This window comes from Oncorhynchus kisutch, linkage group LG6 (assembly GCF_002021735.2).
Source record: "Oncorhynchus kisutch isolate 150728-3 linkage group LG6, Okis_V2, whole genome shotgun sequence".
NCBI lineage: Eukaryota > Metazoa > Chordata > Actinopteri > Salmoniformes > Salmonidae > Oncorhynchus > Oncorhynchus kisutch.
In genome coordinates, this window is record NC_034179.2 from 68,053,240 (window position 1) to 68,079,698 (window position 26,459).

The 26,459-nt window shown below is 44.7% G+C and overlaps 1 protein-coding gene across 2 annotated transcripts in view; it reads left to right on the plus strand.

The window, feature by feature from the left end:
- Nucleotides 1-4,427: 4,427 nt before the first annotated feature.
- LOC109893275 (F-box/LRR-repeat protein 19-like) overlaps nt 4,428-26,459 on the plus strand; it is a 29,570-nt gene continuing 7,538 nt past the window's right edge. Inside the window, exons 1-9 of one of the 2 annotated variants that reach the window (XM_020486412.2) lie at nt 4,428-5,134; nt 11,427-11,612; nt 19,952-20,095; nt 20,301-20,387; nt 21,654-21,836; nt 22,511-22,543; nt 22,876-24,104; nt 24,340-24,503; nt 24,664-24,825. In XM_020486412.2, coding sequence (XP_020342001.1) covers nt 11,442-11,612; nt 19,952-20,095; nt 20,301-20,387; nt 21,654-21,836; nt 22,511-22,543; nt 22,876-24,104; nt 24,340-24,503; nt 24,664-24,825 — 2,173 coding nt within the window. In that variant the 5' untranslated portion in view covers nt 4,428-5,134; nt 11,427-11,441. The remainder of the gene's footprint in view (nt 5,135-11,426; nt 11,613-19,951; nt 20,096-20,300; nt 20,388-21,653; nt 21,837-22,510; nt 22,544-22,875; nt 24,105-24,339; nt 24,504-24,663; nt 24,826-26,459) is intronic. The other variant, XM_020486413.2, reaches the window with a different exon arrangement.

Consider the following 26,459-nt stretch of genomic DNA (forward strand, 5'->3'; position numbering starts at 1 on the left):
AGCCGTCTTCATCGACCTGGCCAAGGCTTTCGACTCTGTCAATCTGCATTCTTATCAGCAGACTCAAGAGCCTTGGTTTCTCAAATGACTGCCTCGCCTGGTTCACCAACTACTTCTCAGACAGAGTTCAGTGTGTCAAATCGGAGGGCCTGTTGTCCGGACCTCTGGCAGTCTCTATGGGGTTACCACAGGGTTCAATTCTCAGGCCGACACTTTTCTCTGTATATATCAATGATGTCGCTCTTGCTGCGGGTGATTCCCAGATCCACCTCTATGCAGACGACACCATTCTGTATACATCTGGTCCTTCTTTGGACACTGTGTTAACAAACCTCCAAATGAGCTTCAATGCCATACAACACTCCTTCCGTGGCCTCCAACTGCTCTTAAACGCTAGCTTTTCAACCGTTCGCTGCCCGCACCCGCCCGCCCGACTAGCATCACTACTCTGGACGGTTCTGACTTAGAATATGTGGACAACTACAAATACCTAGGTGTCTGGCTAGACTGTAAACTCTCCTTCCAGGCTCATATTAAACATCTCCAATCCAAAATTAAATCTAGAATCGGCTTCCTATTTCTCAACAAAGCCTCCTTCACTCACGCCGCCAAACATACCCTCGTAAAACTGACTATCCTATCGATCCTCGACTTCGGCGAAGTCATTTACAAAATAGCTTCCAATACTCTACTCAGCAAACTGGATGCAGTCTATCACAGTGCCATCCGTTTTGTCACCAAAGCCCCATATACCACCCACCACTGCGACCTGTATGCTCTAGTCAGCTGGCCCTCGCTGCATATTCGTCACCAGACCCACTAGCTCCAGGTCATCTATAAGTCTATGCTAGGTAAAGCTCCGCCTTATCTTAACAACACCCACCCGTAGCATGCACTCCAGCAGGTATATCTCACTGGTCATCCCCAAAGCCAACACCAGCTTTGGCCGCCTTTCCTTCCAGTTCTCTGCTGCCAATGACTGGAATGTATTGCATAAATTGCTGAAGCTGGAAACTTATATTTCCCTCACTAACTTTAAAAATCAGCTATCTGAGCAGCTAACCGATCGCTGCAGCTGTACATAGCCAATCTGTAAATAGCCCACTCAATCTAAGCTACCTCATCCCCATATTGTTTTTATTTACTTTTCTGCTCTCTTGCACACCAGTATTTCTACTTGCAGATCGCCATTTGCTCATCTATCACTCCAGTGTAAATTTGCTAAATTGTAATTACCTCGCTACTATGGCCTATTTATTGCCTTACCTCCTCACGCCATTTGCACACACTGTATATAGACTTTCTTTTTTTCTATTGTGTTATTGACTGTACTCTTGTTTATTCCATGTGTTGTTTGTGTCACACTGCTTTGCTTTATCTTGGTCGCAGTTGAAAATGAGAACTTGTTCTCAACTAGCTTACCTGGTTAAATAAAGGTGGGGAAAAAATAAGTCACCTTGTCCGAGAGTTTTACATGCTTATCAAAACATCATGCAAGGGTAAGCCTACATGAAACACAGCCCTTATTAAGTGTTTATAAAATTCCCTGTGGAAAAACAATTGGAACTAGGTTTTATGGGTATTATGACACCTCCACTGTGGGGCTCTAACTTTGTCATCCTACAAGAAACATGGTATAGAGGAGACAGACCCACTGGTTGCCCTCTAAGTTACAGAGAGCTGGTAGTACCATCCACCAAACATCCAGGTGTGAAACAGGAAAGGGACTCCGGGGGTACGCTAATTTCTTATAAAGCTGACCTAACCCACGCTTAAATGAGTCAAAACAGGAACATTTTGCATCTGGCTAGAAATTAATAAGGAAATGATCTCAACAGAGAAATGTCCTCATGTGTGCTACCTATATCACCCCAATAGAATCCCCATACTTTAACAATGACAGCTTTTCCATCCTAAGGTGGAGATCAGCCATTTCCAGACCCAGGGACATGTTCTAGTTTGTGGCGACCTAAATGCCAGAACTGGACAAAAACCTGACACTCAGCACACAGGGGGACAAACACCTACCTGGAGGTGACAGTATTCCCTCCCAAATATGCCCCCCCCCTAGACACAACTATGACAAAACAACCAACAAAAATGGATCATAACTCCTGCAGCTCTGTCGTACGCTGGGTCTGAACATAGTCAATGTTAGGCTTCGAGGAGACTCCTATGGTAGGTACACCTACAGCTCATCCTTTGGCAGTAGTACTGGAGATTACTTGATCATTGACCTCAACCCAGAATCTCTCAGGGTGTTCAGTCAGCTGACTAATACCTCTATCAGATCACAGCAAAATCACAGTCTTCCGGAACAGAGCGATACTCAATCATGAGCCAAAGGAACTGTGCAATATTAAGAAAACTAGAAGGAAAGTAGTGTAGAAACCTACCAAAAAACTATTAGGCAACAACACATTCAATCCCCTTTAGACAACTTCTTGGACAAAACATTTCACTGTAATAGTGAAGGTGTAAACTTGGCAGTAGAAAGCCTAAACAGTATATTTTACCTTTCAGCTTGCCTATCAAATCTAAACATTTCAAAACAGACAACCAAATAAAATGAACAACAATGACAAATGGTTTGATGAAGAATGCAAAAATCTAAGAAAGAAATTGAGAAACGTGTCCAACCAAAAACATAGAGACACGGACAACCTGGGTCTACGCCTTCACTATGGTGAATCACTAAAACAATACAGAAATACACTACGCAAACAGAACGAACAGCACTTCAGAAATCAGCTCAATGCAATTTAAGAATCCATAGAATCTAACCACTTCTGGGAAAATTGGAACACACTAAACAAACAACCACACGAGAGCACACACAAAACGATACATACCTTGGCCTAAACATCAGCGTCACAGGTAACTTCCACAAAGCTGTGAACGATCTGAGAGACAAGGCAAGAAGGACCTTCTATGCCATCAAAAGGAATATGAAATTCGGACATGAAATTAGGCCGTAAACAAAGTACACAGTGACAATACCTGACCACTGTGACTGACCCAAAATAAAGGATATCTTAATGTACAGACTCCAATTTTTTTTTACTCTTTCTTGAACTGCATTGTTGGATAGGGGCTTGAAAGTAAACATTTCACGGGAAAGGGTACACATGTTGTATTCGGCGCATTTGACAGATAACATTTGATTTGACTCCGTGAGCATTACTATTGAGAAAGGTCGCCGTAGGCAGACCTGGCTCTCAAGAGAAGACAGGCTATGTGCACACTTCCCACAAAATGAGGTGGAAACTGAGTTGCACTTTCTAACCTGCCAAATGTATGACAATATTAGAGAGACATATTTCCCTCAGATTACACAAACCCACAAAGAATTCAAAAACAAATCAAATTTTAATAAACTCCCATATCTATTGGGTGAAATATCAGTGTGCAATCACAGCAGCAAGTTGTGTGACCTGTTGCCACAAGAGAAGAGCAATCAGTGAAGAACAAACACCATTTTAAATTCAACCCATATTTATTTATTTTCCCTTTTGTACTTTAACTATTTGCACATCGCTACAACACTGTATTACATTTGAAATGTCTTTATTCTTTTGGAACTTGTGTGAGTGTATTTGCTTTATTGTTTATCCATTTCACTTGCTTTGGCAATGTAAACATATTTCCCATGCTAGTAAAGCCCCTTGACTAGAGCGAGAGAGAAAAGCCACAATAAGTCTTACTTTAGAAAGCTTTTTCAAGTTTAGGAAACTCATTCAGAAACACATATCTTATGTTGTCCCATAAACATCATACCTATATGTTCTATGTTGTCCCATACCTAATGTCATCTCCAGGCTCAATTGCTATAGACAGGATATATCATATAGACAGGTTGACAGAGAGCCAGGTGGTGGATGACATTATCCCATACCTATATGTCGTCCTAAGGGCATCATACCTATTTGTCCAAGGAACATCAACCTGGTATTGGGTAACCCAGGGTTTCCCAAACTCTGTCCTGGGTCCCCCTCTGGGTGCACATTCTGGTTTTTACTCTAGCATTACATAAGCTGATTCAAATAATCAAAGCATGATGTAGAGTTAGGACAGGACCGAATTTGGGAAACCCTGGGGTAATCTACCCTTCTATCTTTTCACTTTTTTTAAATGTAGTTTCATCACATACTTTTGTTTGTGGATATTGTAGACACAGAAAGTACATGCCCACGGCTCTCCACAATCCTCCATTCATCACAGAATACATAGATGTTAACTGATTATTTGAATGTCCAACAAGGCTTCCTTTGCAGCCTTTCAGTGGAACAGTTAAGGCTTGGTTGGTTCTGCACTCTTTATACTACAAATCCCACAATTCCATATGCTTAGCTTCTGACGCCTTGAAGGGGAGGCGCGGCAATATTTTTCCTCCCCATATTTTATTTACTATATTTATTTATTTATTTATGAATTTTTTTTCGAGATAAAAATGGAGAACGATGGCCTCAAATCTTACCAAGAGCATACGGACGATTAATCGTGTCTTCAAATCGGTAGCAAGGTAGCTGACGAGCTAATAAAAAACCCACAAAACAAGAATCACACAATAGAAAACGAGAACAATAGCCACGTTTACCCGTCTATTCAGATTGTCTCTTTCATTTTGACTGGAATGTATAGGGGAAACCGCAGCAGACATTTAAACTGCGAAATAAGATGTTGTTTTTTTAAATACGCTTTGTCTCGAAATCATGTGGCATTTTGCATGTTTTGAAGACCTCAAGAACACGTTGGAAGACGTTTGGGAGACCAATAAACAGGGATAGGGGTCAACGAAAGGAGTGAACGGCACAAAAAACGCTTGTGTTGCGTCTTGAAATGTATTGTTACATACTCATTCGGGAACCCTTTACATCTCTGCCTAATCTAGAGTAGAGAGAACACTGGCAAGAAGGAAACATATAGCTATCTTTCAAGCTACAATCACCACTGTAACAACATGGAACGCATGTGAACGTGCCACACAGGACCCAGAATCAGCAAGAACGGCTGCAGGAGAAAGAATCAAGGAAGCGATCCCCTAACAGCTAATATCAACGCTAGCTAGCTAACGGTTGGCTAATAATATTATTTCTAATGCGCGACCAAGGAGTATGCGACTCGATACCAAGAGGTTAGTAATTATAACAGTATACCACTAAACTCACATCTTCAATGTGATCAGGTATCTACTACATTGTTTTTGCAAGATGCTGAGCAATATGAAAGAGGAAGATTATAGTGCAGGGAAGCGAATGGAGGTGAGATGACGGAGGACTTTGTGTAATTAATTGATAATTTTATTAATTTATATAATAAACCTTTTTTTCAGTGTTATTCATGTACTGCATGTTCACTACACAACATGTAGTGAACTAACTACGTACAGTAGCCAGTAGAGCAGCCACACTAGTTAGCTAGCTAACGTTAGCTGCTAAGTTATTGGCTGCGCATCTATATTGTAGCTAGCTAGCTAACGTTAGTCATCAGACTCAATCTTGCGCTACAGGCCATAATACGTGCAGCCATGTATTATTACAGTAGTCCCTCCCAACAAACCCCATTGCTATGAACATTTCAAGCATGTTTTATCGATACATGATTTGTGTGCTAAGTAAATGCTTGTTGTGATTGTTAGCAAGCAGGCTAACAAGCTTGCTTACCACAGCAGCAAGCAACGCCGATACTTGGTTGAATGATTTGTTTCCATCTAATGAATCAAACCCCCTGAATTATTTCATATAAAACATGTCACTGGATGTAAGTTTACTGCGTTATAACACACCCATTGTATGCCTTGGCTTGATTGGCAAAGGTTCCTCTGGGGAGGCACACATTGAAATTACTGTTTTGATTTCACGAGTGCCTGGCTGGTACTAACATCTATCTCAGTTCAGTTTCTGCAATATCATGCCTCTGTCCTTCCTTACCCTCGCTCCTTCCTTAGCCCCTCTTTGTGTGAGTTGGAGAGAGACCATACACTTTGTCCATCTTTGGCTCTAATTTATAACATCCTATATTTTCATCATGTAAGCTTTTCACCCCCCCCCCCCCCCCCCCCACCCCCCCCCCCCCCCCCCCAAGCCAGCAAGGTGTCATTGCATTCATGTCTCATGTTGTAATTCATTTGGACTTAATTTAACTAAGATTATTTAATGAGAATGCAACTAATATTGTAAATAAGCACACACATTTCTTATGATTTAGACATTAACAGATTTTTGAATGTCGCAATATTTGGAGTAGCATATTGTAGAAGAGGTCTTTTCAAATATGGCCCAACCCTACTACACATCTGACATGATATCAAATATATTTTTTATTTGTCACATGCTTCGTAAACAACAGGTGTAGACTAACAGTGGCAATGTAGAGACAACGAAAATAGAGAAATAATAGAAAAGTAATAATAGATACCCAATGAGTAATGATAACTGGGCTGTATACACGGGGTACCAGTAAGTAATTGAGGTATGTGTTCATAAAACTAGGGATAGAGTGACAAGGCAACATGATAGATATAAACAGTAGCAGACGGATATGTGATGAGTAATAAAAGAAAATGGTGTAAAAAGGGTCAATGCAGATAGTCCGGGTAGCTATTTGGCCAACTATTTAGCAGCCTTATGGCTTGTGGTAGAAGCTGTTCAGGGTCCTGTTGGTTCCAGACTTGGTGAATCGGTACCACTTGCTGTGCGGTAGCAGAGAGAACAGTCAATGAATCGGGTGGCTGGAGGCTTTGAGAATTTGTAGGGCCTTCCTCTGACAATGCCTGGTATAGAGGTCCTGGATGGCAGGAAGCTTTGCCCCAGTCATGTACTCGGCCGGATGCACCACCCTCTGTAGCACTTTGCAGTTGCTATACCAAGCGGTGATTCAGCCAGTCAAGATGCTCTCAATGGTGCAGCTGTAGAAATTGAGGAGCTTAGCGCCCACGCCATCTGAGGGCCCATCTTTTCAGCCTCCTGAGGGGACGAGTCATTGTCGTTCCCTCTTTGTGACTGTTCGTGTGTGTCGACAATGATAGATCCTTAGTGATGTGGAAACCAAGAAACTTGAAACTCTCAACCCGTTCCTCTACAGCCCTGTTGATGTGAATGGGGGCATGCTTGGCCCTCCGTTTCCTGTAGTCCACAATCAGCTCTTTTATCTTGCTGACTTTAAGGGAGAGGTTGTTGTCCAGGCACCACACTGACAGGTCTCGGTCCTCCTCCCTACAAGCTTTCTCATTGCCAGCGGTGGTAGGCCTGATCACAGACGGCAGTGTTGTCAGTATACTTAATGATGGCGTTGAAGTCGTGCGGCCACACAGTTGTGGGTAAACAGGGAGTACAGAAGGGGACTAAGCATGCACCCCTGAGGGGCCCCCATGTTGCGGGTCAAGGTGGCAGACATGTTGTTGCCTAACCTCACCACCTGGGGGTGGCCCGTCAGGAATTCCAGGATTCAGTTGCAGAGGGAGGTGTTCAGTCCCAGGGTCCTTAGCTTAATGATGAGCTTGGTGGGCACTATGGTGTTGAACGCTGAGCTGTAATCAATGAACAGCATTCTCACATAGGTGTTCCTCTTGTCCAGGTGGGAGAGGGCAGTGTGGATTGCTATAGCGATTGTGTCATCTGTGGATCTGTTGGGGCGGTATGCAAATTGGAGTGGGTCCAGGTTGTCTGGGGAGATGGTGTTGATGTTTCATGGCTACAGATGTGAGTACTACGGGGGATAGTCATTTAGAGGTTACGTTGGCGTTCTTTTGCACAGGGACTATGGTGGTCAGCTTGAAACATGTCGGTATAACAGACTGGGTCAGGGAGAGGCTGAACATTTCCGTGATAACACTTGCCAGCTGGGCCTTGAATGTTAACCTGTTTTAAATGTCTTACTCACATGGGCTACAGAGAGAGTGATCACACAGTCGTTCGGAATAGCTGGTGCTCTCGTGCATGGTTCAGTGTTGCTTGCTTCAAAGCGAGCTTACAAGGTATTTAGCTTGTCTGGTAGGCTGGCTGGGCAGCTCACGGCTGCTTTTCTTTTTGTAATCCATGATAGTTCACAAGCCCTGCCACATCTGACGAGCGTCAGAGCTGGTGTAGTAGGATTCAATCTTAGTCCTGTATTGACACTTTGCCTGTTTCATGGCTCGTTGTTGGAGGTTGTAGCGGGATTTCCTATAAGCGTCCGGATTAGTGTCCCACTCCTTGAAAACAGCAGCTGTAGCCTTTAGCTCAGTGTGGATGTTGCCTGTAATCCATGGCTTCTGGTTGGAAATGTACGTACTGTCACTGTGGGGACGTTGTCGTCGATGCACTTATTAATGAAGCCGGTGACTGATGTGGTAAACTCCTCAATGACATCGGATGAATCCCGGAACATATTCCAGTCTGTGCAAGCAGATGACATACACACATTGAATAGCTGGTCCTTCAAATCCAGACACTGCACACCACAATGCCCCCGTAGGTAAAATGATTTTTAAAGTATCCACTGAAGTCCAAAAAAGCCTTTTGAATTCTATCCGAAGGGAATCAGTTGTCGTTGTGTATTACCTGTTAACAGGCAAAATATGCCTAACCCTCATGTAATTGTGCAGTAGATAGGCCTGTACAGTTGTTTCCTATAGGTTTTTAAATAAGTACTATGCCTTAAAGTACCATCCAGAGATTGTGGCACCAACATTAAACTTGGCCTCTTTTTAAAGGTTCTGAAAACAGAAGAAATGGATCCTAATGCAGTTCATCCACTGGCTGAAGGTCCACAGAGACAACGATTGTGCCATCAGTGAGCACTTAATTTGAAACGCAGTTACTCAAAATGTCAGAGAGTGTAAACAAATGTCCAAGATCTAATGATGAATCATGGGACCATTAGACATTTCAAAGCCTATTCCCTCAGCCTAAAATATATCTGTTTAGTTGCCCACGCAATGCAATTTGAACCTCCCAAAACCCCTCAACATCCTCAGTCACATATGATGCAATAATGATCTTCCTGACCAGTCTCTTGTTCTAGGCAGGAACCACATTCTTCTTTACAGAAGAGAAGACCCAGGGCCTCAGTGCCTTTGCCATGGGCTCTTTGATTCTGGCTGTTTTGAGTAAATGTAGGATCACCTGTGATAGTTCCTAGAGTGAAGGGGCGAGGCGGGATTTGTTGTTACAAGAAACAATATCTGTTAAAGTTCCCGAGGCTTTGTGTTCCAAGTTAAGCAACTAGCTTGGGGCCTGTCACATGGGTTTGGGCTAAGAGTAAACCAAGCCTATTTTATTAGAGGCCATGGAATGCGGAGATTTCATACACTCCCTACAGTATGTGCCCTGTTGTATTTGATAACATGAGGGTAAGGAGCATGGAGCATACGCTATAGCCTGTCTGTCTGAGGAGTCGTCCAGAGAGCAGACTGGCCTCCTGTTGTCCACTAGTGTTTGCACTGTCAGTCTTTCTCTTGGTCTCTTACATGGGTCTATGAATGCACTGGCATGCGTATTCAGTATGTTCACTGAATAAGCTCTTGTCCTTTCTCCTCTTTCCTTCTCTTTATCTATCCTGCTCTCTTTGGCGCACACCCCAGTTTGTGTATGTTCCTGAACTGTTTGTCCTCCCTCCCATATGACATGAGGGGATATTCTGATTGGGGTGCTTATCTGTATCTGCAGTGCATATTTTTGCTAACCGGTATAAATTTTCTTCAGTTACTGCAGAGTGGATGTCCGGGTGTTAACCTGTCTCCCGTTTTCCAGTTGACTGTTGTGTATGTGAAGTTTGTGTTGACCTCTCTGTTGACTGCCGAGGGGTTGTCAGACAGTATGTGCATATGGTATAGTCTTATACACTGCATATACAGTTACAGCCTATCTGTTATGTACAGTGCATTTGGTAAGAATTCAGACCCCTTCACTTTGTTACATTACAGCCGTACTCTAAAATGGATTAAATCGTTTTTTCCCCCTCATCAATCTACACACAATACCCCTAAAGACAAAGCAAAAACAAGTTTTAGAAATTTTTGCAAATTTATTAAAAAATAAACTGAAGTATTACATTTTACATTACTTTGTTGAAGCTCCTTTGGCAGCGATTACAGCCTTGAGTCTTCTTGGGTATGACACTACAAGCTTGGCACACCTGTATTTTGGGAGTTTCTCCCATTCTTCTCTGTAGATCCTCTCAATCTCCTGCCAAGTTGGTTGGGGAGCGTCACTGCACTGCTATATTCAAGTCTCTCCAGAGATATTCGATCTGGTTCAAGTCTTGGTTCTGACTGGGCCACTCAAATACATTCAAAGACTTGTCCCGAAGCCACTCCTGCATTGTCTTGGCTGTGTGCTTAGGGTCGTTGTCCTGTTGGAAGGTGAACATTCACCCCAGTCTAAGGTCCTGAGCACTCTGGAGGAGGTTTTCATTTAGGATCTCTATACTTTGCTCAATTAATCTTTCCCTCGTTCCTGACTACTCTTCCAGTCCCTGCCGCTGAAAAACATCTCCACAGGATGATGCTGCCACCATGCTTCGCCGTAAGGATGGTGCCAGATTTCCTCCAGAAGTGACACTTGGCATTCAGGCCAAAGAGTTCAATCTAGTTTCTCATGGTCAGTCTTTAGATGCCTTTTGGCAAACTCCAAGCGGGCTGTCATGTGCCTATTACTGAGGAGTGGCATCCGTCTGGCCTCTCAACCATAAAGGCTTGATTTGTGGAGTGCTGCAGAGATGGTTGTCCTTCTGGAAGGTTCTCCCATCTCCACAGCGGAACTCTGGAGCTCTGTCAGAGTGACCATTGGGTTCTTGGTCACCTCCCTGACCAAGGCCCTTCTCCCCCGATTGCTCAGTTTGGCCTGGTGGCCAGCTCTAGGAAGAGTCTTGGTGGTTCCATACTTCTTCCATTTCAGAATGATGGAGGCTGCTGTGTTCTTGGGGACCTTCAATGCTGCAGAAAGTTGTAGGTACCCTTCCCCAGATCTGTGCCTCGACACAATCCTGTCTTGGAGCTTTACGGATAATTTCTTTGACCTCATGGCTTGGTTTCTGCTCTGACATGCACTGTCAACTGTGGGACCTTTTATAGAGCTAGACAGGTGTGCCTTTCCAAATCATGGCCAATCAATTGAATTTACCACAGATGGACTCCATTCAAGTTGTAGAAATGTCTCAAGGATGATCAATGGAACAGGATGCACCTGAGCTCAATTTAGTCTCATAGCAAAGGGGCTGAATACTTGTGTAAATATGGTATCTGTTTTTTGTGTAGATAAAACATGTTTTTTTTCTTCAAATAAGGCTGTAATGTAACAAAACGGGGGTCTGAATACTTTCCAAATGCACTGGAGACATTTGTTTACCTGTATCTTTTTTTTCTCTCCAGAGGGGAGGTCTGGCTGCTGGCATCTAGTATATGTAGTTTATATTTGTATTGACCTGTGTGTCTCTCCTCTCCCCAGTTGACTGCAGAGGGGATGTCAGGCAGTAAGGCTCTGGGAGGGGCACGGCGGCGGCGGACGCGGTGCCGGCGCTGTCAGGCCTGCATGCGGACCGAGTGCGGCGAGTGCCACTTCTGCAAGGACATGAAAAAGTTTGGCGGGCCCGGAAGGATGAAGCAGTCCTGTCTGCTCCGACAGTGCACAGCGGTAAGTTAGAACACACACGCTAGTGATGGGGGGAGAAATCAATACAGTTACATATCAGGATATTATTTTTGAGGTGGTATTGTTTTTTACAATATTGCAATATTGTTTTTCTTTCTGCTAGTTGGCTGTACCTGCACCAAAACTCCAGTATTTTTCCTTCATAGCTTGTTCCTCATCTTCTTTTTAAATAGGCAGCCTATTTGTTTTCAACAACTTATTCTCTCTCTTGTCCTTCTGCAGTAGACATATTGTGAGCAATATATTTGAACATTGAATCGCAATAAAATCACAGTATCAAATTGCAATACATATAGAATTGAGATACATATCGTATCGGCACCAAATATCGCATTGTGAGGTCCCTGGCAATTCCCAGCCCTAACACGTACTGCTCATTCTGAATACATTAGGAAATGTGTCAATTGTACAACTGATGCCATTTTCTAGATAGGATGTAACATCTGACACTAACTTTTGAAACATGCACAGGACATGCAGTGCATTCGGAAAGTATTCAGACCCTTTACCTTTTCCACATTTTGTTACGCTACAGCCTTATTCTAAATTGGATTAAAGAAAAAAAAGTGCCCCATAATGACAAAGCGATAACAGGTTTTTAGAAATGTTTGCAAATGTATTAATTAAAAAACAGATACCATACTTAGGTATTCAGACCCACTGCTATGAGACGAAATTGAGCTCAAGTGCATCCTGTTTCCATTGATAATCCTTGATGTTTCTTTAACTTGATTGGAGTCCACCTGTCGTAAATTAAATTAATTGGACATGATTTGGAAAGGCACACACTTGTTTTATATAAGGTCCCACAGTTGCCAGTGCATGTCAGAGCAAAAACCAAGTCATGAAGTCAAAGGAATTGTCCATAAAGCTCCGAGACAGGATTGTGTCGAGGCACAGATCTGGGGAAGGGTAACAAAACATTTCTGCAGCGTTAAAGGTCTCCAAGAACACAGTGGCCTCCATCATTCTGAAATGGAAGAGGTATGGAATCACCAAGGCTCTTCCTAGAGCTGGCCGCCCGGCCAAACTGAGCAATCGAGGGAGAAGGGCCTTGGTCAGGGAGGTGATCGAGGACCTGATATTCACTCTGACAGAGCACCAGAGTTCCTATGCGGCGTTGGGAGAACCTTCTAGAAGGACAACAATCTTTGCAGCACTCCACCAATCAGGCCTTTTTGGTAGAGTGGCCAGATGGATGCCACTCCTCAGTAAAGGGCAAATGACAGCCCTCTTGAAGTTTGCCTAAAGGACTCTAACCATGAGAAACATTCTCTGGTCTGATGAAACCAAGATTGAACTCTTTGGCCTGAATACCAAGCGTCATGTCTGGAGGAATCCTGGCAAGATCCCTACGGTGAGGCATGGTGGTGGCAGCATCATGCTGTGGGGATGTTTTTCAGCAGCAGGGACTGGGAGATTAGTCAGGAAAGATGAACAGTACAGTACAGTACAGTAAAGTACAGAGGTCCTTATTGGAAACCTGCTCCAGAGTTCTCAGGACCTCAGACTGGGGCAAAGGTTCACCTTCCAACAGGATAACGAGCCTAAGCACACAGCCAAGACAACGCAGGGGTGGCTTTGGAGCAAGTCTCTGAATGTCCTTGTGTGACCCGGACTAGAACATATCTGGAGAGACCTGAATATAGCTGTGCAACGACGCTACCCATCCAACCTGACAGAGCTTGAGAGGATCTGCAGAGAAGAATGGGAGAAACTCTCCAAATACAGGTGTGCCAAGCTTGTAGCGTCATACCCAAGAAGACTCTATGCTGTAATCGCTGCCAAAGGTGCTTCAACCAAGTACTGAGGAAAGGGTCTGAATACATGTAAATGTTTTACATTTTTTTTATACATTTGCAAAAAATTCTAAACCTCTATTTGCTTTATCAATATGGGGTATTCTATGTAGATTGGAGGGGGGACAATTGAATACATTTTAGAATAGGGCTGTAAAAGGGGTGAAAAAAGGGCTGAAAAAGTCAAGGGGTCTGAATACTTTCCGAATGCACTGTATACTTTTGTTGTTTTCAATGTGTAATGAGATTTGATTGGCATCTGGTATATAGAGCACATTACCTAACCTATAGCTTAATTAACCTCAGTATCAAATATTGTAATTTATCTACGCAAGACTGAAGTTTAGGTTGTTTTTCCTGTTACACAAACCTTCCACCCTGCCAAACAATAAACGTGAAGAAGGGAGTTTCCACATACACTGCTAACATGTTGTGACCCGCGTCTTTTCCCAAACGTGAAAGGGCGAGCTTTAAGAGCTTTTGGCATATCCCTCACACTTATTGAGATCCCGTCTAAACAGAAACCACCGTTTAGACTAGAATATAAAATCATGTTGTTTAGGATACACAATCGATTGACAACCCATTGACGACAGTTACAGTGCCTTCAGAAAAATATTCATACTCCTTGATTTGTATAAATATGCACACCCATTTGACACAACAAATTGAGCTCCGGTGCATCCAATTTCCTTTGATCATCCTTGATGTTACTACAACTTGATTGGACTCCACCTGTGGCCAATTTTAAATTGTTTGGACATGATTTAGAAAGAAAAACACCTGTCTATATAAGGTCCCACAGTTGACAGTGCATGTCAGAGCAGAAACTATACCATGAAGTCTGAGGAACTGTCTGTAGATCTCTGAGATATAATTGTGATGAGGCATATATCTTAGGGAGGGTATAAAACCATTTGTTGAAAGTTTCCAAGAGCACATTGGTCTCAAAAAAATATGGAACTACCCAGACTCTGCCTGGAGGTGGCCGTCTGACCAAACTGAGCAAGAAGGACCTTGGTCAGGGAGGTGACCAAGAACCCAGTAACTACTCTGACAGAACTACGAAGTTCCTTGGCTGAGATGGGAGAACCTGCCAGAAGGAAAGCGGTCTTATATGTGCTTTTGTATGTATGCCAGTGGGTATGCTGTATATAGGGTTGCAAAGGGTCGGAAACTTATTGAGAAATTTCCGATGGGAAGTTAATCCCTGCAATTGAAGGTCACAGTTATGAAAACTTAGGACACTGAAGAGGCCTTTCTACTGACTCTGAATAACACCAAAAGAAAAATGCCCAGGGTCCCTGCTCATCTGTGTGAACGTGCCTTAAACATGTTGCAAGGAGGCATGAGGACTGCAAATGTAGCCTGGGCAATATTGCAATGTCTGTACTGTGAGACGCCTAAGACGGCGCTACAGGAAGACAGGACAGACAGCTGATCATCCTCGCAGTGGCAGACCACGTGTAACGACACCTGCACAGGATCGGTACATCCGAACATCACACCTGCGGGACAGGTACAGGATGGCAATAACAACTGCCCGAGTTACACCAGGAACGCACAATCCCTCCAGTGCTCCGACTGTCCGCAATAGGCTGAGAGAGGCTGGACTGAGGGCTTGTGGGCTTGTTGTAAGGCAGGTCCTCACCAGACATCACCGGCAACAACGTCGCCGATGGGCACAAACCCACCGTCGCTGGACCAGACAGGAATGGCAAAAAGTGCTCTTCACTGACAAATTGCTGTTTTGTTTCACCGGGGGTGATAGGCGCTATTTGCATTTATCGTCGAAGGAATGAGCTTTACACCGAGGCCTGTAGCGGGATCGATTTGGAGGTGGCGGGTCCGTCATGGTCTGGGGCGGTGTGTCACAGCATCATCGGACTGAGCTTGTTGTCATTGCAGGCAATCTCAATGCTGTGCGTTACAGGGAAGACGTCCTCCCTTGTGGTACCCTTCCTGCAGGCTCATCCTGACATGACCCTCCAGCATGACAATGCCACCTGCCATATTGCTCGTTCTATGTGTGATTTCCTGCAAGACAAGAATGTCATTGTTCTGCCATGGCCAGCGACGAGCCCGGATCTCAATCCCATTGAACACGTCTGGGACCTGTTGGATTGGAGGGTGAGGGCTAGGGCCATTCCCCCCCCCCCCCCCCCCCCCCCCCCCCCCCCAGAAATGTCAGGAAAGTTGCAGGTGCCTTGGTGGAAGAGTGGGGTATCATCTCGCAGCAAGAACGGGCAAATCTGGTGCAGTCTATGAGGAGATGCACTGCAGTACTTAATGCAGCTGGTGGCCACACCAGATACTGACTGTTACTATTGATTTTGACGCCTCCTTGTTCAGGGACACATTATTCAATTTCTGTTAGTCACATGTCTGTGGAACTTGTTCAGTTTGTCTGTTGTTGAACCTTAAGTTCATACAAATATTTACACGTTAAGTTTGCTGAAAATAAACACAGTTGACAGTGAGAGGACGTTTCTTTTTTTGCTGAGTTTACTTCGTTTTTAAAAATATTTACAGGACAATGCCACGGGCACTACCACAGGCACGATCTGATGTGTGGAGACATTTCACTGCAGCTAATGTAGAAGGAAAAGCAGTGTACATTTTGCAAATACTGTGCCAAATCAAATGTGAAGAATGCAACAAAGATGCAGAATCATCTGGCCAAGTGCATAAAGTTCATTCAGCGCTCACAACACGCAACATCTGACAAAAGTCCCTCTACTTCTATTTGATGTGAACATGATGACTCAGACACCTTATCGATAGCAACAGCTCATGATCCTCCTGGAATTAGGTTTTTGACTCAATGGAGGAACGTAGTCAGAAAAATTCTGAATGTCTTGCTCGAGCTGTGTATGCAACTGGTTCACCTCTGATGCTCACGGGCAATGTGTATTGGAATAGATTTCTGAATGTTCTTCGCCCAGCATACACCGCTCCAACATGTTGAACTCTGAGATGCAGAGATCAAGTGGAGGTCAAGCAAATCCTAGAGAAAGCAGACTGTATTGCAATCATCTCTGATGGTTGGTCAAATGTTCGTGGTCAAGGAATAATTAACTACATCCTCTCTACCCCTCAACCAGTATTCTACAAGAGCACAGACACAAGAGACAACAGCCACACCGGTCTCTACATTGCAGATGAGCTGAAGGCCGTCATCAATGACCTTCGTCCACAGTAGGTATTTGCACTGGTGACAGACAATGCTGTGAACATGAAGGCTGCTTGTTCTAAAGTGAGGGGTCCTACCCTCACATCCACAACCATTGGTTGTGCTGCTCATGCATTAAATCTTCCTCTCAAGGACATCATGGCACTGAAAACAATGGATACATTCTACAAAAGAGCCAAGGAAATGGTTAGGTATGTGATCAAGGTCCTCAATTTATAGCAGCAATCTACCTCACCAAGCAAAGTGAAAAGAATAAGAGCACCACATTGAAGCTGCCCCGCAATACCCGTTGGGATGGTGTTGTCATAATTTTTGACACTGTCCAAGAAATTGCCATATCACAGTCTGCCGATATGGACAGCCCCATCAAGAGAATCCTCCTGGATGATGTATTTTGGGAGAGAGTGGTAAGCAGCCTGAAACTCCTGAAACCAGTAGCAGTAGCCATTGCACGCGTTGAGGGAGACAATGCCACCCTGTCTGATGTTCAGACTCTGCTTGCAGATGTAAGAGGAGAAATCCGTACTGTCCTGCCCACTTCACTGTTGCTCCAAGCAAAGGAAACTGCAGTTCTGAAATGCATCAAAGAGCGTGAAGACTTCTGCCTTAGGCTCATACACGCCGCAGCGTTCAAGTTGGACCCCAATTATGCTGGCAAGAGCATCCTGTCTGTTACAGAGATCAACAAGGCCTATGGTGTCTCGCCACCTTGGCCTGGATGGGGGCAAGGTTCTTGGCAGTCTGGCGAAGTACACTTCCATGCAAGGTCTTTGGGATTGAGATGCAAACATCTCATCAGCCACCTAGTGGAAGGGACTTTGTGGATCTGAGGCTCTTTCCCCTATTGCCTCCATCATCCTCCAAATCCTACCAACATCAGCTGCCTCAGAGCGCAAATGGTCCTTGTTTGGGAACACACACACACCAAAGCATGTAACAGGCTGACCAATGCAAGGGTGGAAAAATTGGTGGCCATCCGGGAAAGTTTGAGGCTTTTTGAGCCTGACAACGAGCCATCCTCAACAAGGTTGGAAAGTGACAGTGAATATTAGGCCTCTGATGTTCAAGAGGTCGACATTGAGGAGGTCCAGGGAGAAGAAATGGAAGCCTGAGAGGAAGACAACCAAAGCTTTAGTCTAGAAACGATCATTTTACAGATGTATGTTAAACATTTTTGGGAGATGCGATGGATCATTGGGGATCATTCAATATTCCCTTTTTGTTGTTCAGTGAAATCATCCCATGTGATGAGTCAACTCGTTTAATTAAAGTTCCAATTCGTAATTAAATTATTTTATTTCTATTGGAAGGATTTAATCATTTGCAATTGTCTTATGATAAGGTAAAAGGTTTGTTTGTCTCCATATGATATGGTAGATATAACTAATGCAAGAAACATCTACATTTAAATGGTATTAATTTGCATATATTCCTGTTAATCCCCACAAAGTTTCCACCTCTGAATATTTCCCAAAATGTGCAACCCTAACTGTATATATTTCTTTATTGATTCTATGGAACCCAGGACTCCCTGGAAAAAAGTGGCAATTGTTACTGAGTGGACTATCCTGGCTAAATAAATCAAATGAAGGAAAAAAAAATCAAGTTTCTGCAGCACTTCACCAATTTGGGCTTTATGGGCGAGTGGCCAGACGGAGGCCACTCCTGAGAAATAGGCAAATTACGGCACACCTGGAGTTTGTAAAAAGGCTTTGAGATCATAAGAGAGCAAGAGATTCTGTGGTCTGATGAGACAAACATTTTACTCTTTGGCCTGAATGCAAAGCGCTATGTCTGGAGAAAACCAGGCACCACTCATCACCTGTCTAACACCATCCCTACCGTGAAGCATGGTGGTGGCAGCCCATGGTATGTGCAAATGACCTGAGACTGGGGCGAAGATTAACGTTCCAACGGGACAATGACCCCAAGCATACGGCCAGGGCAACGCTGGAATGGCTTCAGAACAAGAATGTGAAAGTCCTCAAGTGGTCCAGCCAAAGCCCAGACTTGGATCCTATTTGAAAAACAGTGGAAAGACTTGAAGATTGCTGTTAACCACCGATGTGTATCTAATTTAACAGAGCTTCAGAAAATCTGCAAGGAAGAATGTAAGAAAATCCCCAAATCCAGATGTGCAAAGCTGATACAGACACCCAAGACGACTCAAAGTTGTAATTGCCGCCAAATGTGCTTCTATTGACTTGGGTGCGAATACTTATGTAAATTAGAGTTCTGTATAAAATGTTCAATAAATTAGCAAAAAAAATGTAAAAACATGCTTTCAATATTTCAGTATGGTGTAGTTGGGTGAGAGATCACTAATCAATTTTGAATTCAGGCTGTAACAACAAAATGTGCAATAAGTCAAGGGGAATGAATACTTTCTGAAGGCACTGTATGACATACAATATGTCAACTGTTTTTTTGCTGTTTACATTCTGAAAATAGGCCTCTGGTTTAGCAATGCTGTTTCAGAGAGCGAATGTCATCAAAATAGAGTAGTCGTCCCCTGCATGAAAGTGGATAAGCTTGTTTGAACGTCTTTAGTGATTTAGGGTGTGATTTTTATCGATTGGTTTGCGAATGCCTGAAATGGCATAGATGGCTGGTTGCTTAGACGTGGGAAATGTGATGTGTTTCCTTGGTAACTGAGCACATTGTTACTTGGGTGTTATTTTTTTGGGCGGGCAGCAATTTGCTTTGATCAGTTTTATTTTCTCGACAGATAGCTGGGGGACTGATCTTGTGGTGAAGGAAGGAAATTAGGTTGGATGTATACAGGGATACTAATCCACAGAATCTGTGCAGATTGAAGAACTAATCTCATTAATTTCTAATAGTTGGTCAATGGATCTTGGCTAGATTCTGTTCACCTCAAACATGTTTGGCTTGATAAGTGAGTAATTTTCACCTCAGTACAGTTTATTTTTTCAACAGTCAAAATTCCACTGTTGGCAGATTCATGAAAATGTTGAGCTGGACAACTGGGGTAATGTGTCAAAGAAAATAAACCTAATAAATACAGTGCTCTGTCTCTGTGCTTCTGAAAAAGCACTTCTCCCTTTACCTCTTTTATTATTTATATATTTTTTAAATTAAGTGGCTGGCAAATATCTCTATATTAATGCATTTTGCTTTCATCCACACACTCTCAATTAGCTAGGTCCTCCTAGGTCCTCCTGTACCATCCATAGTGAATGAATACATGGTTACAGCTCCACCTCTGAGCCCTCTATCCTGAATGGACCCACATACAATATTTGATTTATATTGAATAAATATATTGTTTAACATGGTTATATAACATGTTATTTTCTTCCTTGTAGCCTGTGTTGCCCCACACAGCGGTGTGCTTCTCGTGTGGGGAGGCGGGGAAGGAGGACACAGTGGACACAGAAGAAGAGAAGTTTAGCCTCTCTCTGATGGAGTGTACCATCTGCAATGAGATCATCCACCCCAGCTGCCTCAAGGTGGGGCCAGACCCTCTGTGTATGGCCGGCTGTCATAGCTGGAGAAGTGTGTGTGTGTGTGTGTGTGTGTGAGAGAGAGAGAGTGGGTGTGTCTCTTCCATTCTTACGGTCTTAAGTCAAATGTCTGCTCTATCTAGTATTGGTTACATACATTTATTGATTGAATGATTTGTGATTTCATTGTTTTATTTTCTCCAACCTACAGATGGGTAAAGCAGAAGGCATCATAAACGATGAAATCCCGAATTGTTGGGAGTGTCCAAAATGCCATAAGGAAGGCAAGACCAGTAAGGTGAGAACTGTGACTGGGAACACTGCTCTGTCAGGCTCTGCTGATAAAACTAAACCAGAGAGGTTGACAAAGGACATCTATGATGTATGGATTAATCAATAATGGTTGATCAGGTAGGAGGATTGATTTGGAATGGAATGCGTTAGTCCTTTTATAGAAAATGTATTTGTCTAAATAAGCTCTTAAATTGGAATATCATTTTGTTTCATTGACCCGATCCCCATTTCATATACTGTAGTAGGCTATTACATATACAGTGCATTCGGAAAGTATTCAGACACCTTGACTTTTTCCACATTTCGTTATGTCACAGCCTCATTCTAAAATGGATTAAATAGTCCCCCCACCCTACCCTCAGTCTACACACATTATCCCGTAATGAAAAGGCAAAAGCAGGTTTTTAGAAATCTTTGAATAAAATAAACGGAAATATCGCTTTTACCTAAGTATTCAGACCTTTTACTCAGTACTTTGTTGAAACACCTTTGGCAGCGATTACAGCCTCGTCTTCTTGGGTATGAGGCGACAAGCTTGGCACACCTGTATTTGGGGAGTTTCTCCCATTCTTCTCTGCAGATCCTCTCAAGCTCTGTCAGTTTGATAGGGAGCTGTTATATCGGGTTCAAGTCCGGGCTCTGGCTGGGCCACTCAAGTACATTCAAAGACTTGTCCTGAAGCCACTCCTGCGTTGTCTTTGCTGTGCGCCGAGGGTCGTTGTCCCGTTGAAGGTGAACCTTTGCCCCAGTCTGAGGTCCTGAGAGCTCTGGAGCAGGTTTTCATCAAGGAGATCTCTACTTTTCTCTGTTCATCTTTCCCTTTAGTTTAGACTAGTCTCCCAGTCCCCGCTGCTGAAAAACATCCCACAGCATGATGCTGCCACCATGTTTCACCGTAGGGATGGTGCCAGGTTTCCTCCAGACGTGACGCTTGGCATTCAGGCCAAAGAGTTCAATATTGGTTTCATCAGACCAGGGAATCTTTCTTTCTCATGGTCTGAGAGTCCTTTAGGTGCCTTTTGGCAAACTCCAAGGGGCTGTCATGTTAATTTATTATACTGAGGAGTGGCTTCTGTCTGGCCACTGTACGATAAAGGCCCGATTGTTGGAGTGCCGCAGAGATGTTTGTCCTTCTGGAAGGTTCTCCCATTCTTGAATCAATTTTATAATAAGACTAACGGAACAAAGTGGAAAAGGGGAAGGGGTCTGAATACATTGCGAATGTACTGTACATATTATTCAATCCTCTTCCCCTTTCTCCACACATCAGGACGGGGGTGATGGCTCAGGGAAGAGGCGGATGGACAATGGGGAGGTGGGCCGATGGAAGCTGACCGACGATCCTCCGCCCACCAAAAAGAAACCCCCCTCTTTAGATGACGGGGGGCGGCAGGACGGTCACAAGAGGAAGAAGGAGAAGGAGCTTCCCCAGGACAGCGGCCCCAAAAAGAAGGTAGGACGATCTTGGTGAAGTGTTGCAGTTTGCAGACATTTAGCATGCACACCGAGTATACCAAACATTAGGAACACCTAATACTGTGTTGCATCCCTCCCCTTTTGCCCTCAGAACAGCCTCAATTCGTCGGGGCATGGACTCTAAAAGGGGCAGAAAGCGTTCCACAGGGATGCTGGCACATGTTGACCCCAATGCTTCCCACAGTTGTGTCAAGTTGGCTGGGTGTCTTTTGGGTGGTGGACCATTCTTGATACACATGGGAAACTGTGTATCAACGCTGCTGTGAAAGCAGCGTTGCAGTTCTTGACACAAACGGGTGTGCCTGGCACCTAGTACCATACCCCGTTCAAAGGCACTTAAATCTTTTGTCTTGCCCATTCACCCTCTGACTGGCACACATACACAACCCATGTCTCAATTGTCTCAAAAGGCTTAAAAACCCTCTTTAACCTGTCTCCTCCCATTCATCTACACTGATTTTTGAAGTGGATTTAACAAGTGACATCAAAAAGGGATCATGGCTTTCATCTGGTCAGTCTGTCTGTCATGGAAAGTGCAGGTGTCCTTAATGTTTTGTATGCTCAGTGTATAGTTGCTAAGAGGCCTACAAGTTGTGACCAATTTTATGAACGCAGCTTGCCAACTCTTCTCTGTCTGACCTTTTACCTCAGATGAAAGGGGCGCATGAAAAACGCTTGAAAAAGGTAATTTCATGTGAACAAAATGTTAAGCTCTGTCATAAAGCATATGGTAACTACGAACTGGATTCAATCTGTATCGCTGAAGTTCCCCGTACATAAAAAAAATATAAGGTAATTCCCGATTGAGCCGACATCTGCAGTGTTTACCGTTGAATGCAGTCTTTGCGAATGCGCCAACATTGCCCTTGAATTTCAATTGAGGTATAACGCGAATCTTCTGGGATATGGACTGACTCCAGCTCTTAGTCGAGTTCAAGTTATATTTCTCAATGGTAAAGGTTAGGGTTCATGCTCCTCTGTCACTCTCTTCACTAACGTTATCCCTCCCATGACAGAAACAGAAGCCTAACGTGTCAGAGACTGCAGAGTCCAATGGGCCCAACTCATCCACCGGAGGCGGCCAGGGTTCCGGAGGGGGTTCCAACTCCACGCAGTCCCCCACCTCTACGGCCAGCCAGGACCAGCGCTCGCACCACCGTGAGAAATTGGAGCGCTTCAAGCGCATGTGCCAGCTCCTTGAGCGTGTCCGCGAGTCCAGCTCATCGAGCTCGTCTAGTTCTGAGTCTGACTCGGAGTCCGACTCTGACTCGCCTTCCGGTTCAGATGGCCGGCGCGGCTCTGAACCGTCCTCCCCCGTACTCGTCACTTATAGCAACAGTGCAAGGGAGCGCAACCGGGAACGGGACAGGGAGAGGGACAGGAGGCTGGCGGAGCTGGGCTTCAGTGCCAGTGAGGACTCTGAGGGAGAGGGAAGTGTTAAGGAGGAGGAGGAGGAGGCGGTGGAGGAGCAGGTTGTGGGAGACAAGCCTCGGCGTAGAGGGGAGGGACCTCCACGGGGCCGCAAGGGGCTCACGACGGACGGGAATGACGAGGAGAGTGGGGAGAGGAGTCGGAAGTCTACCCCATTGCCTCCACCCTCCCCTCTCTCCTCCACCCAGCCTCCACCTTCCTCCGGCCACGGCCCCTCGCCAGGTTCCGAGGGATTCTCCGGTAAGCGCAGCAACGGCTCTGAGACGCGCAATGGACGGACACGGGCGGGGGTGAGGGACCGGGAGACTCAGGAGAAGGAGAACGCCAACAACAGCAGCGGAGGCTCGGTGGCCAACCACCGACACGGAACTGGCAAGGGCAACAAGGGCAGCAAGATCCGTAGCAACAAGCAAACAGGGTCCCAACCAACATCGAGGAACAGTAGCAACTCTTCCGCTTCTACTGCCACCTCCACATCCAATGGGGGAGGGGGGGGGCTGCTGAGCCCAGGCAGCAACTCCTCAGGGGGCATGTCAGCCCTCGCCGCCTCACCCCGGTCACAGCCGTCCCGAATGGCTCCACGTTCGCAGATGATGAAACGCAGCCCCCCTGCTGTGCCATCACCTCCCCGGCCTGTTCAGATGGAGCGGCACTTGGTGCGGCCACCACCCGCCTGCCCCGAGCCCCACTGCCTGCCCCTGGACAGCGGCTCCTCCCACGTGATGCCCCGCGACGTCTGGCTCCACGTCTTCCAGCACCTCAGCCAGAGGGAGCTGTGCGTCTGCATGCGGGTCTGTCGAACATGGAGCCGGTGGTAAGTCTAGACAAAAGGTTCAGATGTGGTCAGCATCCAGTTGGGCTGGAAGGGGGTAGTTCAACACAAACTTGTTTGGACTACTGAGAAATGCATCTTTGATGTTGAGAACAATAGAAAACCATCCCTGAAAGGATATTCATTGACTGCAGTGACTCAAATTCTGTGGCGTACAGTAGACCAGACTTTCTTTTGTTCTCATCCCAGTCTTTTATTTTCTGTCTTGCTCTCTCAGGTGCTGTGATAAGAGATTGTGGACTCAGATTGACCTCAGCCGGCAGCGCTCTATCACCCCTCCTATGCTGAGTGGTATAATCCGCAGGCAACCAGTCTCTCTTAACCTGGGCTATACCAACATCTCGAAGAAGCAGCTCATGTGGCTTATCAACCGTCTACAAGGTATCCTGTGTTCATTCAACACCTCTGCCTCCCTACCACATATTTTTTCCATCAATATAGCCTGACCATGTCCTATTGTAGTTTGGCTGTCATCACCTCATTGCTGTATTGCTAGTCTGCTTTAGGGATTACGCTAACTCCTGGCCTCTTTCTCTCCCAGGTCTACTGGAGCTGAATGTGTCGGGCTGTCCCTGGTCCTCTGTGTCGGCCCTGTGTCAGGCTGCTTGTCCCTGCCTGCGTCTGCTCGACCTCAGCCGGGTAGAAGACATGAAGGACTCGCACCTGAGGGAGCTCCTGGCGCCCCCTGCTGACACTCGGACAGGTTAGTGACAAGTCACTCACATGATTGATTAGCCATCCATAACCTGCAATACGAGGTGAATGCTATATAGGTGCAAATGAAATACAGTGGCAAATGCAGAGAATTGGTCTGCGTTAACAAAGCCCTGACTTCCCAAATATTTGTTTGAAATCCAGTTTGTTGTGATTTTGTTTCGTTTTACCAGTTCCTCCAATCAAACTACTTGTTTACTGGTGAATACAGACAAGGGCATTAGTAGTGGGAGATTTCCGAGGAAGCGGACTGGTGTGAATTGTATTGGAATGTCGGGAGGCCCAGCTTCGTTGTTATAGGCACGTTATTGGGGACGTGCACAATTCTGGAAGGAGAAATGGAGTCCCTTGAGAAAGCAAGTACAAGATGGGTGTCAGGGATGGAGCAGCAGTATTATCATAAGGAGACGTGTACTTGCAAAACGGAGAAGGACTGGAGAGAAAAAGAGAGGGAGAAGAGGTCTAAGAGAGTGAGGGAAGAAGAGGGCGAGCTTGAGTCGGATAAAAAAAATGGTGGAAAAAAGGGAGATGGTTTGTCAAAGAATGGTAGAAAGTATAAGCAGAGGGAGCTGAAGACGAGGAGAAATAGAAGTGAATGAGGGTGAAGTATCGGAGGTGGTAGGTGTGGTAAAGTTATCGAAAACTGAGGTATGCACCAAGGATCAGGATAAAGAAGAGTCTGACAGTAGGCGTGTAGTTTATGGAAAAAGGGGACTCTTGAATTTTGGCTGATCCATTTGTGGTTCCATTGTGGTTGGAAAAAGTGTTGGGTAATGTGGACTCGGTGAGGGTAAAGTGGTCTAGTGATAATTGTTTGTTTCTGTTGGGCAGAGGAAGAATGCGCTCAAAGTAAAACGAATGGGGGAAAGTAAAGTGAATTGTTTCGTTCTCATGAAAAGGGCACCCGTGAAGGAGTGATAGCTGGGGTAGCAGTAGATATACAGTTGAAATCAGAAGTTTACATACACTTAGGTTTGAGTCATTAAAACTCGATTTTCAACCACTCCACAAATGTATTGTTGACAAACTATAGTTTTGGTAAGGCGGTTAGGACATCTACTTTGCATGACACAAGTAATTTTTCCAAAAATTGTTAACAGATTATTTCACTGTAACACTAAGTTGACTGTGCCTTTTTTAAACAGCTTGGAAAACTCCAGAAAAGGATGTCATGGCTTTAGAAGCTTCTGATAGGCTAATTGGCATAATTTGAGTCAATTGGAGGTGTACCTGTGGATTTATTTCAAAGCCTACCTTCAAACTCAGTGCCTCTATGCCTGACATCATGGGAAAATCAAAAGAAATTAGCCAAGACCTCAAAAAAAAAAATGGTAGACCTCCACAAGTCTGGTTCATCCTTGGGAGCAATTTGCAAACGCCTGAAGGTACCATGTTCATCTGTACAAACAATAGTATGCAACTATAAACACCATGGGACCATGCAGCCGTCTTACTGCTCAGGAAGGAGATGCGTTCTCTCTCCTAGAGATGAACGTACTTTGGTGCGAAAAGTGCAAATCAATCCCAGAACAACAGCAAAGGGCCTTGTGAAGATGCTGGAGGAAACCGCTACAAAAGTATCTATATCCACAGTAAAACAAGTCTTGTTTTATAACCTGAAAG